The 12,698-nt window shown below is 41.2% G+C and overlaps 1 protein-coding gene across 2 annotated transcripts in view; it reads left to right on the top strand.

The window, feature by feature from the left end:
* Nucleotides 1–12,698, top strand: part of LOC124149614 (B-box type zinc finger protein ncl-1-like) — a 32,084-nt gene that overhangs the window by 11,072 nt on the left and 8,314 nt on the right. For both annotated transcript variants that reach the window (XM_046521318.2, XM_046521316.2), the window contains exons 2-9: nt 1,124–1,624; nt 2,317–2,427; nt 5,533–5,793; nt 6,907–7,218; nt 8,275–8,674; nt 9,845–10,268; nt 10,936–11,096; nt 12,098–12,286. In XM_046521318.2, coding sequence (XP_046377274.1) covers nt 1,139–1,624; nt 2,317–2,427; nt 5,533–5,793; nt 6,907–7,218; nt 8,275–8,674; nt 9,845–10,268; nt 10,936–11,096; nt 12,098–12,286 — 2,344 coding nt within the window. In that variant the 5' untranslated portion in view covers nt 1,124–1,138. The remainder of the gene's footprint in view (nt 1–1,123; nt 1,625–2,316; nt 2,428–5,532; nt 5,794–6,906; nt 7,219–8,274; nt 8,675–9,844; nt 10,269–10,935; nt 11,097–12,097; nt 12,287–12,698) is intronic.

Genomic DNA, 12,698 nt, shown 5'->3' with positions numbered 1-12,698 from the left:
ACAAAGTGTTTTAGTGTGTTAACATTTTCTGTCAGTTTTATTCAGTTCCAATTTGTAGCAATGTTGAAGCACTGCGAACTGGATCAGAATTACAGCCCTAAAAAATGCAACTAGTCAGCATGGTCAGTGACTACCATTGTTGGATTTTTGCTTGTCCTCACCACAAATTAGTAGTGTTGGGCTTGCAGTCTAGTATGAATTTCGAAGGCTGAGCATAAATGACTCATGTTTAATAAAGACTTGTCGATTCTAAGCATTGTCCCATGTTTCATGATCATATAGTCTACTTAAAAAATAATAATCCTGTCAACTGGGTTAAAATAGGACATGAGCACTATTGCTCTCGCAAGATCATAGGCGAGAATATTTAATTTTATCAGTGGTTTGGTGACTTTGTTCATTGTGTCATCATGCCCCTGCAAGTGTTAAAAAATGAAGCCAGGGGTTCTTGTCATAACCCTTATGTTAAAAATTAAGTTTTTGCTGCTACCAAGATTCCAGTACCATTAGAGAAAAGTTCAAGGACAGTGCGAGACAGAAGTATACATCAACCACTTGTTAGTCTGTTCGAGACTCCATTGTTTTCAGACTTGCATGATATAGCTGAAAACTTCAACATTATCCCAGTAAAACTTACAAATGGATGCCAAGACGTGTCAGTATATTATGTATTTTAGTAACAGAGCTTCATATTGATTTGTATCTAGTGGACACACCTGAAATGATAAACCTGGTTTTAAGAAATGTAGGGGCATGGGACCAGATTGCACAGAAATTGTCTGAGGGGCATTAATTTGTCCCCAGAGATCAGTGACCTTTCCTCCCCTCCCCCTTCCTTAAATGACATGCTTTGTGCATGTTGTGATACAACTGAAATGCCAATAAAAACGGTACTAAATCCACATCACTCAATATGACAAGTAATTATGTAGAAATCACGTGATTGCCTGGGTTCGCTTCATCTTTTATTAAGTTATTCGTTTTTGTCAGTTTTTGGTTGATTGACCATGTTGACAATGTTCATTTTTTGTGTGCAGAACAGTACTAGTTCTCCCAGTCCAGCTTCCCAGCCTGAAACTGAAAAAAATATGTATCCTTGTCATCACTTCTGCTTTGTTTTCAGGATCTTGTGTAAGTAATGGCCTCTGAGGACGGTTCACCAAAGGTATCGCCCATTTCCTCACCGCTTCTGACTTCATCTTCACTGGAAAATGAGGAGCAAAAGTGTCCAATCTGTGAAGAGAAGTTGAAGAAGCCTAAAGTACTGACATGTCTACACGTCTTTTGTGAGGCATGTCTCGAGAAACAGATAGAAGAGGACAAGGATGAGGATGAGGACGATGGGAAGGATTCGGCCGTCTTTGTGACGCCGTCGTGTCCGAGTATAATATGTACCCAATGCAAGCAGGAGACAATCATCCCCTCCAAGGGGGCCAATGGCCTGCCCACAGAGCATATCTTGTCCGACATGCTGGACATGACCGACATGGGAGACATGCAGTTGGTGTGTACCAGCTGCAAAGCCAAAGAGAAGGCCGTGGCCAGGTGCAGTGATTGTGCCAGCTTCCTGTGTCCCATATGTGTCACTGCACATCAGTTTATGCGATGTTTTGAAAATCACAAGGTAGGATGTTTGTTCAGTCATTAAAACTGATGGTTTAACTGTGAATCAAGTCCATATGTATGCTTGTTAGTTAGGTGTATAATCACACCCACATTTATGGGGTCAGTTGCTGAGGGTAGCATTGGCAGTTTGTTGGGATTTTGCAGGAATTTTAGAATGGAGTATACTTTGAGAAAATGGTCATTCTTTGAAATGTCATGTATTATTATTAACAATGTCGAGAAAAGTGTTGTTTTTCTAATTTATTTTAAGGTGATTTGTGCATATACACATTGCCTTGTATGTTTTAGAAAGCATTAATTAGGACCATGAGTTACATGTGCAAAATTGACAAGGCACTGGTTGCATCCAGTTCTGTATGGGGGGGCAAAGAACTCAACTAGTTTCAACCAGAGCATGCAGCTTGTGCATAGTATTTGGTCATGAGTATTTTCTTTATGAAATTGTGTACATAGATATTCATCATCATAAGTGCAAATGTCCGATAGATAAAACACATCTCCTCACATAATATTTAAAACCAGTATCCTCAGGATAAAACATCAGACATCCAGATGCCCCTCGGTTTTCTCCCTGGAAGCAGGTTTAAGTATGGTGAAAGTCCGCGGACATGCTTTACCCTTCCTAAATAAACCTTTTGATTTTATGTTTTCTCCACAGCTTCATTGCATGCATTTTGATGTTTGCTGCAGGTGGTGTCTTTCGAGGAACTACAGAATGGAGGCGGCTTAACAATCCACAAACCGATTTTCTGTCCAGTCCACACAAGTGAAAACCTGAAATACTACTGCAATACTTGCCAGGTAAGTTTGGCTATGTATTCTTGTCTGAAAGAAATTTGATTAAACAGTAGCATGGATAGACCAGGCCAATAGTCTGTCAGTCTGAGACTAGTAACAATCCATGCGGACGAGTTGTTTTTAAAAAATATATTTTCCTGACACATATTTAAGGCTAATCTGTACTCATTTCCTGAAAGGTAGTGGAAACTTCCTGAACTGTGTTCCCGGAGAACACAGAAAACATCTCAACCGAACGCACCCTTGGACTGCACATGTGCATGGTAAGCACATGACCAAGCCCTGTAACTAGTAACTCATTTTCAATTTCACGCCAAGCGGGTGGTTGGGGTAAATTTCCTGAGCTTTGTAATCTGGACCATCCTATGATATCAGATGCAGACTGCTGCAGCTGAGAAGGGGTCTATGAATTCTACATGAAAGGTGCAGGAGAGCTATTCACAGCTTTCTCCCAACGCGCAACAGAAAACCACAGTGATGCAGAAGCAGAAGTCAAGGTCATTGCACTGACATGGACCTTCACACACACACCAGTCTGCCTTCACGAAAGAGTGGTGTACCTGCGATGTCATCAAACACTGACCTGGTTGCTAGACTTAGGCACCATGCGATCCTAAACATGCAACAGCATCAACCTGAACACAACCTGGCCCCTCCACACTGTCGACCGAAGGGATCTCTCATATTATCGGCGTTGCCTTCAGCAATCAATGCTTGCAGTAAAGGCGACTATGCTTGTCGTAAGAGGTGACTAACAGGATCGGGTGGTCAGGCTCTTTGACTTGGTTGACGCATGTCATCGTATCCCAATTGCGTGGATCATTGCTCATAGTGTCAATCACTAGATTGTCTGTTCAAGACTCGATTACTTACAGACCACTGTCATATAGCTTTAATATTGCGGAGTGCCGTTAATCCACAAACAAACAAACTTACTTGTCGTAAAGGGCTTTGTTCCCAGAGCTTGTTGTGCTAACTGGGAAACCAACAGCAAAACTCCCAGGCTGGCCTTCTTCTGCATCCTCACACCATGCAAGTTCATCAAAACCAACATGCTTACGAACTTCACGTATGGAAGACCTCATGTTCAATCTCACAATTATTGAAGGCTGTTTCTGGAGATTTGATACGGTTTTCGCTAACCATTACCTCATAGAATGTTCGCGACAAGATGTGGTTACGCAACATTTAACTATGCCTAACAGAAGATAGGCCATACTACCAGAAAACTCACCCTATAATCATGTAGATTTATCGACGTCAGGTTGCTGTTCCATAACGAACGGCAGCGTTAGAAATTGGCACTAGTCCTATAGTCTTTGCCAAACTGCCCAATGGTAAAGTTATCAGAAGGACTAATAGAAATTTGCCCTTTTTAAGGGTTTTGCTATATGTTATCATTATAAAGGCGGACTCACGCGGGTCGACCCGTCGAATTGATATGCCGAATTCGACCGAGTCATATTGTCTGAGTGATTAAACAAATTCGACAAAAGGGACAAATCGGCTGCTCGAACTCGCATCGATTGTATCGCAAGTGCGTAGAGTGTGTTCCAGTGAATCGGCAAGTTGGATGTGGCGCGGCCAATCAAATTGCGTTTTGATATCACGTGATATTTGTTTACCCACAATCAGGAAACATAGCTTCGTCTGCTGCGAAGAAACCACGACTTGACTTTTCAAGAGAGGAAACCGAACATTTTTTGGCTCACTATCTGAGTCACGAAAGCCTGTGGAATGTCTCAAGCAAGGATTATTCCAAAAGAGAAAAGAGGAACGCTGCATTGCCGTCTTCTTCACACGATATCACGCAGTAGATGACTGCTGCCACACCTGCTTCAGACATTTTGATACCATGGAAACAGTTTATCGTGAGATATCATGAGATCGACACTCAATCGGCAGACGATATTGGTTACAATCACCGAACATGTTGTACAGTGTATGGAAATCAGCATGTCGTTAAGACCTGTCAACCCGTGTGAGTCGCGCTTAAGGACTAGTGGACGAAAACTGTTAGTTTCTAACCCTGAACGACTGAAAGTTCATGTTCCCCTGTTTTACTATGTAATTCAGAGCATGAGTGAAACTGATTGTGTAAAGATTACATCCTTTTCTTAACTACTTAATCCTTCAAAGTAAGTTGGGAAAAGTCACTTTCACTTATCAAACTTTACAAAATCCACGAAATCTAACAGATTTACTACCCTTTCACAAAGAGATGGTTCCACAGGTTTATTTCATACAGAAGAAATGAAGAACAATATCCTGTTCCCAGGGGTTCGTGATTAGATCTTGATCTGAACAATGAACAGGTGAAACCCACCACCAACCGTCGGATTCAAGCAATAGGTGTGAGTCAGGATAAGATAAATATGTATTTCTTTAGGGTGAAAATATTATTTATACTTATCCTGACTCATGCTCTAAAGCACCCACACAGCTATGCCCCCTTCACATGTTTTGGATGAGTAAGTATATTAGGAAATAAGAGAATGATGAGAATCCGGGCTTGGTCACATGCTTCCGGTGCTATTCTGTGCTTTCTCTGTTCTCCCCGAACACAGTTCAGCAAGTTTCAACTATCTTTCAGAAATGGGTAGAGATAAGCCAGCGTTAGAAATTGGCACTAGTCCTGTAGTCCTTGCCAAACTGCCCAAAAGTTAAGATATCATAAGGACAAGTAGAAATTTGCCATTTTTAAGCGTTTTGCTATATGTTATTATAAGGACTAGTGGACTAAATATGTTAGTTCCTACCCCTGTAAGCAAATGTTTGAGTCAGGATAAGTAGAAATAATATTTGTACCCTAAAAAAATACATGCTATTTTAGTTAACCAATAGATAATACCAATTGAGTCTTACCCCTGATTGAGTAGTGAGCTTATTCCCTTCTCAAAGCTTATTTGTGGCTGATATTCAAATGGACATGATCTACACAACTAAACAATGAAATTAGCTGCCAGACAGGTGGAGGAAAATTTCATGCAACAACAGAACAGTTACCAGCCACAGGCAGTTATTTAAGACACTGGCTTGAATATTGCTGACTGTGACATAAAACAAAAAGAGACATAAGCATCATGTGTGTGCTTGTGCATGTTGTAGGTGCCGATCTGTAATGATTGTATGCTGAGCGAGCACCGTCAGCCAGAACACAGCCACGAGAAAATCTCTGACATTGAAGAGCAGCAGAAGGAAGACCTCAAGTCGCTGGTGACGGAGAGCAAGAGCAAGGTGTCCATTTGTCAAGAGGCTACCTCCAACCTGGAGAACGCTCTGTCAGAGTTGCAGATACAGCGGGACAACGCCAAGGGCCTCATCCAAGAAACATTCCAGAGCTGCAAGGCTGTACTAGAGAAGAGGAAAGTAAGTTGATGTGATTGGTTAAATGTATCATCAATGATGGTCCATTAACCTGTTGGTTTTATTGTCAATATATAAACCTTTGACACTATACTGTATACTGTTACATGAGCTCAATAGCTATTATGGACCCTAAATATTCAATATTGAGGATGAACGTCTGAAGAAATATTGACGTGATAAAGAGTATAATTGTTTTATTATAAAACAACAAGAAAAGGATAGATTCAACATCTCAAACCATGTGAGCAAAAACATTAGGAAGTTCTAACAAATGGAGACATGTGATTGGCTCAGGTTTAGGGGGTTCTGGGTAAGTCCCATTCTATTTTTGGTAACTCAAGTCAAGACCTGACTTCCAACTCAATGAGCATTTCTGTCAAATGACACATGCCTGCTCCTAGACCAATGAATATGGGGGAAAACTTTGCCCTATTTAATAAATAGAGATTATTATATGAGTAAGTGTGTCATAATGATACTAGTTTCAGAATTCTTGTATTTCCTGATAAAGAGCGAGGGTATTTGAATGAATTCTTACATAAGTTACGTAAAATCAGAATGACACGAATGTAGTGATAAAATGCTAGTGTAATAATTTCTTTATTACTCGTTTCTTAATCCTTTTGAGATCCCTTTAGAAAAAAACACGGATCACGACTGCTGTCTCAGAAATTACTTTTGTCGAATGCCATCAACTCGTGTGACGTCGTTCCAACCTTACGTAACAATAAGATTCAAATGCCGGCAACAATGCCCTCTGGATGGCGTAAATAATACTGGTGTGATATTTGCCTTAGTTTTAATATGATTCTTTATAATAACAATTTTTTTTATAAATAATAATCATTATGCTATTCAGTGCATATTTTGGCAAAGATAACAACAGTTCTGGTCAGACAAGCGTGGTCACCTTGATGCAGTTGCAGAAGAAGTCATGTTGAGTCTGTAACTGATGGCAATTCTGCAATGGGGAATGTAATCTGATACTCTGAATGTGAGAGGCATGTACTGATAAGTTTGGTTGATGCTGGTTTTAAGACTTGTACGCTTCTCTGAAGTCAGAACATGACCTGTCGTGTCCATTCGGTAACAGTCAATGCTTGTTTCTCAAAGGATGATCTACTGAAGGAACTGGAAGAAATGCACTCCTCACAGGAACTGGGTATCATGGAGATGTTTCACATCGTGGGCAGCACAGTGGAGAAGATAGAGGATGCCTGCAAGTTCACAGAGCGCGTGCTGGAACACGGGAACAGTGTTCAGATGCTCCTGGTGAAGCAACTCATCACCAGCCAGCTGATGTCCCTCATCAACAACACCCCCAAGCTGGACGTCTCAGTGGATATCAAGTTCAATGCGAACACTGATGTCTTCAAGGAAGCTGCCAAGAAAACCTTTGGATCTTTTGCCAAGGAAGAGATGAAGGTATTTAAAGTTGATACTTGTTGGTTATGTGTTAGGTGTCCACATTTGATTCATGTGTAGGAATTTGGTGTTTATTTTGATTTCATATTGATAAAAATTTCGAAAGCAGAGAAAACCTAAAAATAATGAGACATTGGGTACAAAGGTTTGATATTGGGAATGTTAGTTCAAGAGATCCCTTTGCTTAGACTAGGTCCCCAACAATGTATGCTGGTCGGTTGTTAGATGCAACTAAATGTTTGGTTGTCAAGGCCTGGGTGACTTGGTTGAAAGTGTCATCGTGCCCCAAGAGTGTGGATCGTTATTCACAATATCAATCACTGGTTTATCTTGCCCAGACTCAATAATTTACAGGCCGCTGTCATATAGCTGGCAGATTGCTTAGTGATGTTAAACAAGATATAATCAAGTTGGAGAGCATGTTGGAAAAAGCTGGTATATAACCTGGAAATCTCTAGCTATTTGAACCACAAAGATTTAAGAAAGAGATATATGAAATACTTGCACCCTTTCCAAATAAGTTGACAATTCAGAAATGGTGGTAATGCATTGTTGAAAATTAAAACTGAAAGTCTTGCCTCCATTAGAAAAAGGTTCACATGATCCATATTCTCCACAGAAAAGCAGTTTGCTTGTCCCCTGTCATGTAGCAATCCACCAGAACTCTTCTACCTCTCCTATCCTGTTCCCCCATTTCATGGGGGCACGGGTGGCCCAGTCGTCTAAGGCGCCGCGATTCGCTGTGCAGAGTTGCGTCCCTTGGGCACGCCAGAAACCTTTAATTGTGGTTTCGAATCCCGGTTCGCCCCGATTATGTTTCTAGGTTTGTCAGCACCATACCCGTGCTCGTGGGTTTCACTGAATGGTAAACGTCTGAGACCTGCATCACTTCAGGCTTTCCTCCTACATTAAGCTGACACGCCGCTATATAACTGGAATACTGTTAAAAGCAGTGTTAAACCAAACTCACCCACTCACCCACCTCCCCATTTCACTTGTTGATTCATATTTCAGAAAATCTCTCCCTCAGTTTTGTACACAATTTCCTTTTAACAGATTGACACTCAGCTGTCATCACTGCACTCATCATTCGACAATGATGCCTTTTCCCTGCCCCATGGGGTTTTGAGCCCAACCAGCTCCATGATGGCTACCCGATCAAGCATCTCGGACTTCATGCCATCACTGCGATGTATCACCCCTGTCTCAATCAACGGTAGCGTTGTTGACTCCCTGCACAACATGGTGTCTGTGCCGCCTCCTATTGGGCGGTGCATCTCCGGTGTTGGGCACCCCTCGAGTCAAGATAGCAGTCTATCACGCAACTCCCACAGCCCTGCAATGTCTGACAGTGGGATATCCGTGGACGCAGCCAGCACTGGTAGCAGTCAGAGTGCCACCATGATCAACATTGCAGCCATGGCTAAACTGGGGTCTGTTGGATTCAACAATCAAGGTAAGGGACAAGTGGGTTGTACTGCCTCAAACTCAATGTTGCAAGATGTCATGATGAATGTACAGGCAGTCACTTAAACCACTGGTCCAGAGCCTAGCCAAGTAAATTTCTGTTCTATCCATGAAGATCAGCTAGTCATAGTTCCCTAAACAGTAAAACCTACAGAACGTGATGCTAAGAGCCATGTTCAGGCTAGTACTTATACGTTGCTGGCACAGATTGTACATATTGAATAAGCAGCTTGGGTGCGATAAGCTGTGCATTGTTGTGGCCCTTAGTTGTATATCCATAAAATGATCATGGATTAGGCTAAAAAAAATGAAGTCTTGGTTCTCAGACACCCCCTGCATCATAAAGTCTGCTGCATGTTTCATTTTTATTTTCATTTTCAAAATAAAAATTCTGTATAAATCCTGGGCTCGAACACATGATCCCAGCAATGAAATGCTACAATATTTAAAAACAGTGCAATTCAATAGAAAGAAATACCAGGAATATGTATGTAGGGAGGCCCTTTTCCCTGGTTGATTATACACTGTTTATTTTGTTACATTCTAGTTACATTCAAGTTTGAAAAAACCTAACCTAAACACCATCCACCTACGCTATATTTTCAAAAGCCATTGCCTGAGAGCCAATTCTTTTATTTTTTTATCCTTAAAATCCCAGGCACCCTGATTTTTTACTTCTTTTAGCACCATGTCTCTGCTTGTGGGTTTCATAAGGTGTAAGCAAAATGTAGAGTATAGGCCATGATATAACTGAAATAAGACTGTGATCTTTTGGATTTTAGGTGAAAGTGTTGTTGCTTTCTGTTTGAAGTTTGACCTTTCTAAATGAGCTTCATGACATAAGCGGGGCGGTCGGGTAGCCTAGTGGTTAAAGCGTTCGCTCGTCACCCCGGAGACCCGGGTTCGATTCCCGACATGGGTACAATGTGTGAAGCCCATTTCTGGTGTCCCCCGCCATGATATTGCTGGAATATTGCTAAAAGCGGCGTAAATCCAAACTCACTCACTCATTACATAAGCTGCTACGTACCAATAATCATCATCATTTGCATCTCGTAGGGTAATTGGTTTTCTTTTTTTTCATATAACGCTGCTGATTCACATATATTGCTGTCAGTCGTTTTCAAATAAAAGTTAATATGATCTTTCTGCATTACAGGTCAGGTGACTCTAAATGGTCAGGTGATATCGGGAATGAACATCAACAACCCCTCCACTGGGTCAGGGGGAGGTAACTCTAACCCGAGCAGTCGCACTCAGACCCCCCTCTCTCAGCCAGACACGTCCCTTAACATTCTCACCAGTGCACCTCAGCGGTCACCCAACTCCTCCAACCTTGATACACTGGCCAATCTGTTCAGTCAGTCGTCTCAGCAGATGAATGGTGTCAGCAACGCACTTGGTAATCTCAGCAATCTGACCAACCTGGCCAACCTGGACACCATGGGACTCGGGAACATGGGCAACTTGATGAACTCTCCGGACGATACAGACATCACCACTTTCGACCCATCTGTGGCAGGTGGCAGCAGTCAGTTCCCACCTATGCGACGTGTCAACAAGATGAGCGCAATGCAGATCAGGTAGGAAAGTGTGCCCTGTTGACTTGTCAGATGTTGTTTTCAGCTGATATAGTCCTTTGACATGAATAGGCAGTGCCTTTTAGAAAGTGGTAACATTTGTTATGTTCGTGATAACACTTACCTAGTAAAGTACAAATTCTAGTCCTATCTATCTGCAGGATACGTATCTTGACTACCAATTGTCAGACTTCCATTTTAGTGGAAGCCTTGGTGGTTGAGTGGGTTCGGTGGCTGACTTTGTGTAGTTCAGATTTATAGGTGCCTCACTATGTGTGTTGGTTCGACTCACAGATGGAACTCCATTAAAAAAAATAAAAAATTCTAGAATTTTTACTTTACTGAGAAAGTGTAACCCCAAGTATAACTTGTTACATTCATTTAACATTTGTTCTTGTGCAGTGGGGTCCTTGAGTTTTGTTACAAAAATATTTGACTCGATGGACCCCTTTTATCTTTTACTTTCAAAGTTTGGGTAATAACAAGGTCCCCTTGACTTTCATGCTTAATTTCACATTCTGGTAGGGAATGATTCAGATATTTTTTTAGAGACTGAAAAAGTTCTGAAACGTGATCTCTATGTTCGTTCACTATAATTGACAGGAATGATACCACGCAAAGCAGTCAAGTCTTTCTTTATGTCGTCATACACATGTTTATCTTGATTCAGATGCAAGTTTGGTCAGTTGGGTCCAGGCAAGGGTCAGTTCAACTCTCCCCATGGCTTTTGCCTGGGTATTGATGAGGACATCATTGTGGCCGACACGAACAACCATCGGATTCAGGTGTTCGAAAAAACTGGAGAGTTCAAGTACCAGTTCGGCATACCAGGTGTGTATATCAGACAGCCATTGACTACATGACGTGGGGATTCAGGATCAGAATAGTGCTCCAATACCTTGAGCTGTTGTAAGAGTCGACTCAATTTGATTGCTTTTATTGAAATGGTTTATTATACCCCATGTGAACCCCAGTGGATGCTTTAAGTCACGGTTTTGCCCAGTGCAGACTTTACTTTTATCGATCTGGGTGACATTGTTCAAAACAATGTTAGTCGTAAGTTTGTGTTAAGGTATTCGAGTCCCGATCCCCTTAGCGCCTAGATCACTTTGTACAACAGCACCATGGTCACCCTCAATCCATCCCTTCATATTTTGTTTCCGGAGCATAATTTGAAAACTCTGAAAGATTTTTCGTCCAAACTTGGTACATGTATTAACATTTGTGTATATAGACCAACAGATTTGATAGAAATTCTCTCATCAAGTTGGACTTAGTTTCAAGTTTGTGGGGGCCGGGTGGATTTGTCATCTTCTGGTGACTTGTTTAAATTTAAAGGCGTTAAACAACATTCAGTTATTGACGATGAGTTGAAATGAGAAATTGAGGCATTTCATTCCTCTCTGAACAAGCCTGATTGGTTTGTGTTGGTAATGCTTGACAGTTGTTTTGTGTTGTTACATCAGTTAGAAAAATGTTGTGTATCATGCTGCTTCTTTGATATTGGGCTGTAGAGCTGTGACGATACACTTGGTTGCGATGTGAAGTCTTGATAATACGGTCATGACACATAGAAACTTGGCATGTTAGGGCCTATTGTGCACCATCAAAAAGGAAGATAGTGGCCCAACCAAAACAGATGTAAATATGAGACAATTGTAGCAACAGTAACATGAGAACATACTAGTTCACATGTCATAAACCTTCAGTTTAGTTTATGATCTCATAATATGGTTCTTGTGAGTTTAAATAAAGTATTGTGATGAACAGTATTTTGAATTGTTCCACCCCAAATAATCTAAGGTCCTGAGTATCGCCATCTTGTATTGCAGGTCGAGAGGAGGGACAGCTATGGTACCCACGGAAGGTTGCAGTGATGAGGACGTCGGGGAAGTATGTTGTGTGTGACCGTGGTAATGAGCGCTCCCGCATGCAGATCTTCACCAAGAATGGACATTTTGTCAAGAAGATAGCTATCCGCTACATCGACATCGTGGCTGGACTGGCCATCACACAGCAGGGTTAGTAAAGCTCTCTGCTTGTTTTGCCATTTGTCGTAATGCAGTCTGTTTCATGTTAAACTTAAGGCTTCGTTGAACTCATATCCCAATCACAACTAAATGAACATGAGAATATCTTCACACACATTGATCAATGCGGCTTTATATGTTCAGTGTTTTTGTTCATTATAGAGAAAAACCCTTAGAAACAAGTGGAATAAATATAGTCAGAAAATTTATATTTCATTTTTCCAAATGCAAACTTATGTGTTAATAACAAATAGATTGTGTGCTCACTTGGTTTAACAGCAAGACAGTAGGTTGAAATAGGTTGAAAACCAAACAGGCTTTGCTATTGCTGCATAAATGGGAAAATTCAGATAACATTTTTCGAAGAACACAAAATAATAATTGAAAATCTGCTATGGTCACC

This window comes from Haliotis rufescens, unplaced genomic scaffold (assembly GCF_023055435.1).
Source record: "Haliotis rufescens isolate VD_foot unplaced genomic scaffold, xgHalRufe1.0.p SCAF_7, whole genome shotgun sequence".
NCBI classification, from domain to species: Eukaryota; Metazoa; Mollusca; class Gastropoda; order Lepetellida; family Haliotidae; genus Haliotis; species Haliotis rufescens.
Note: the sequence above shows the minus strand (reverse complement) of the source record. Positions and strands in the feature narration are given on the sequence as shown.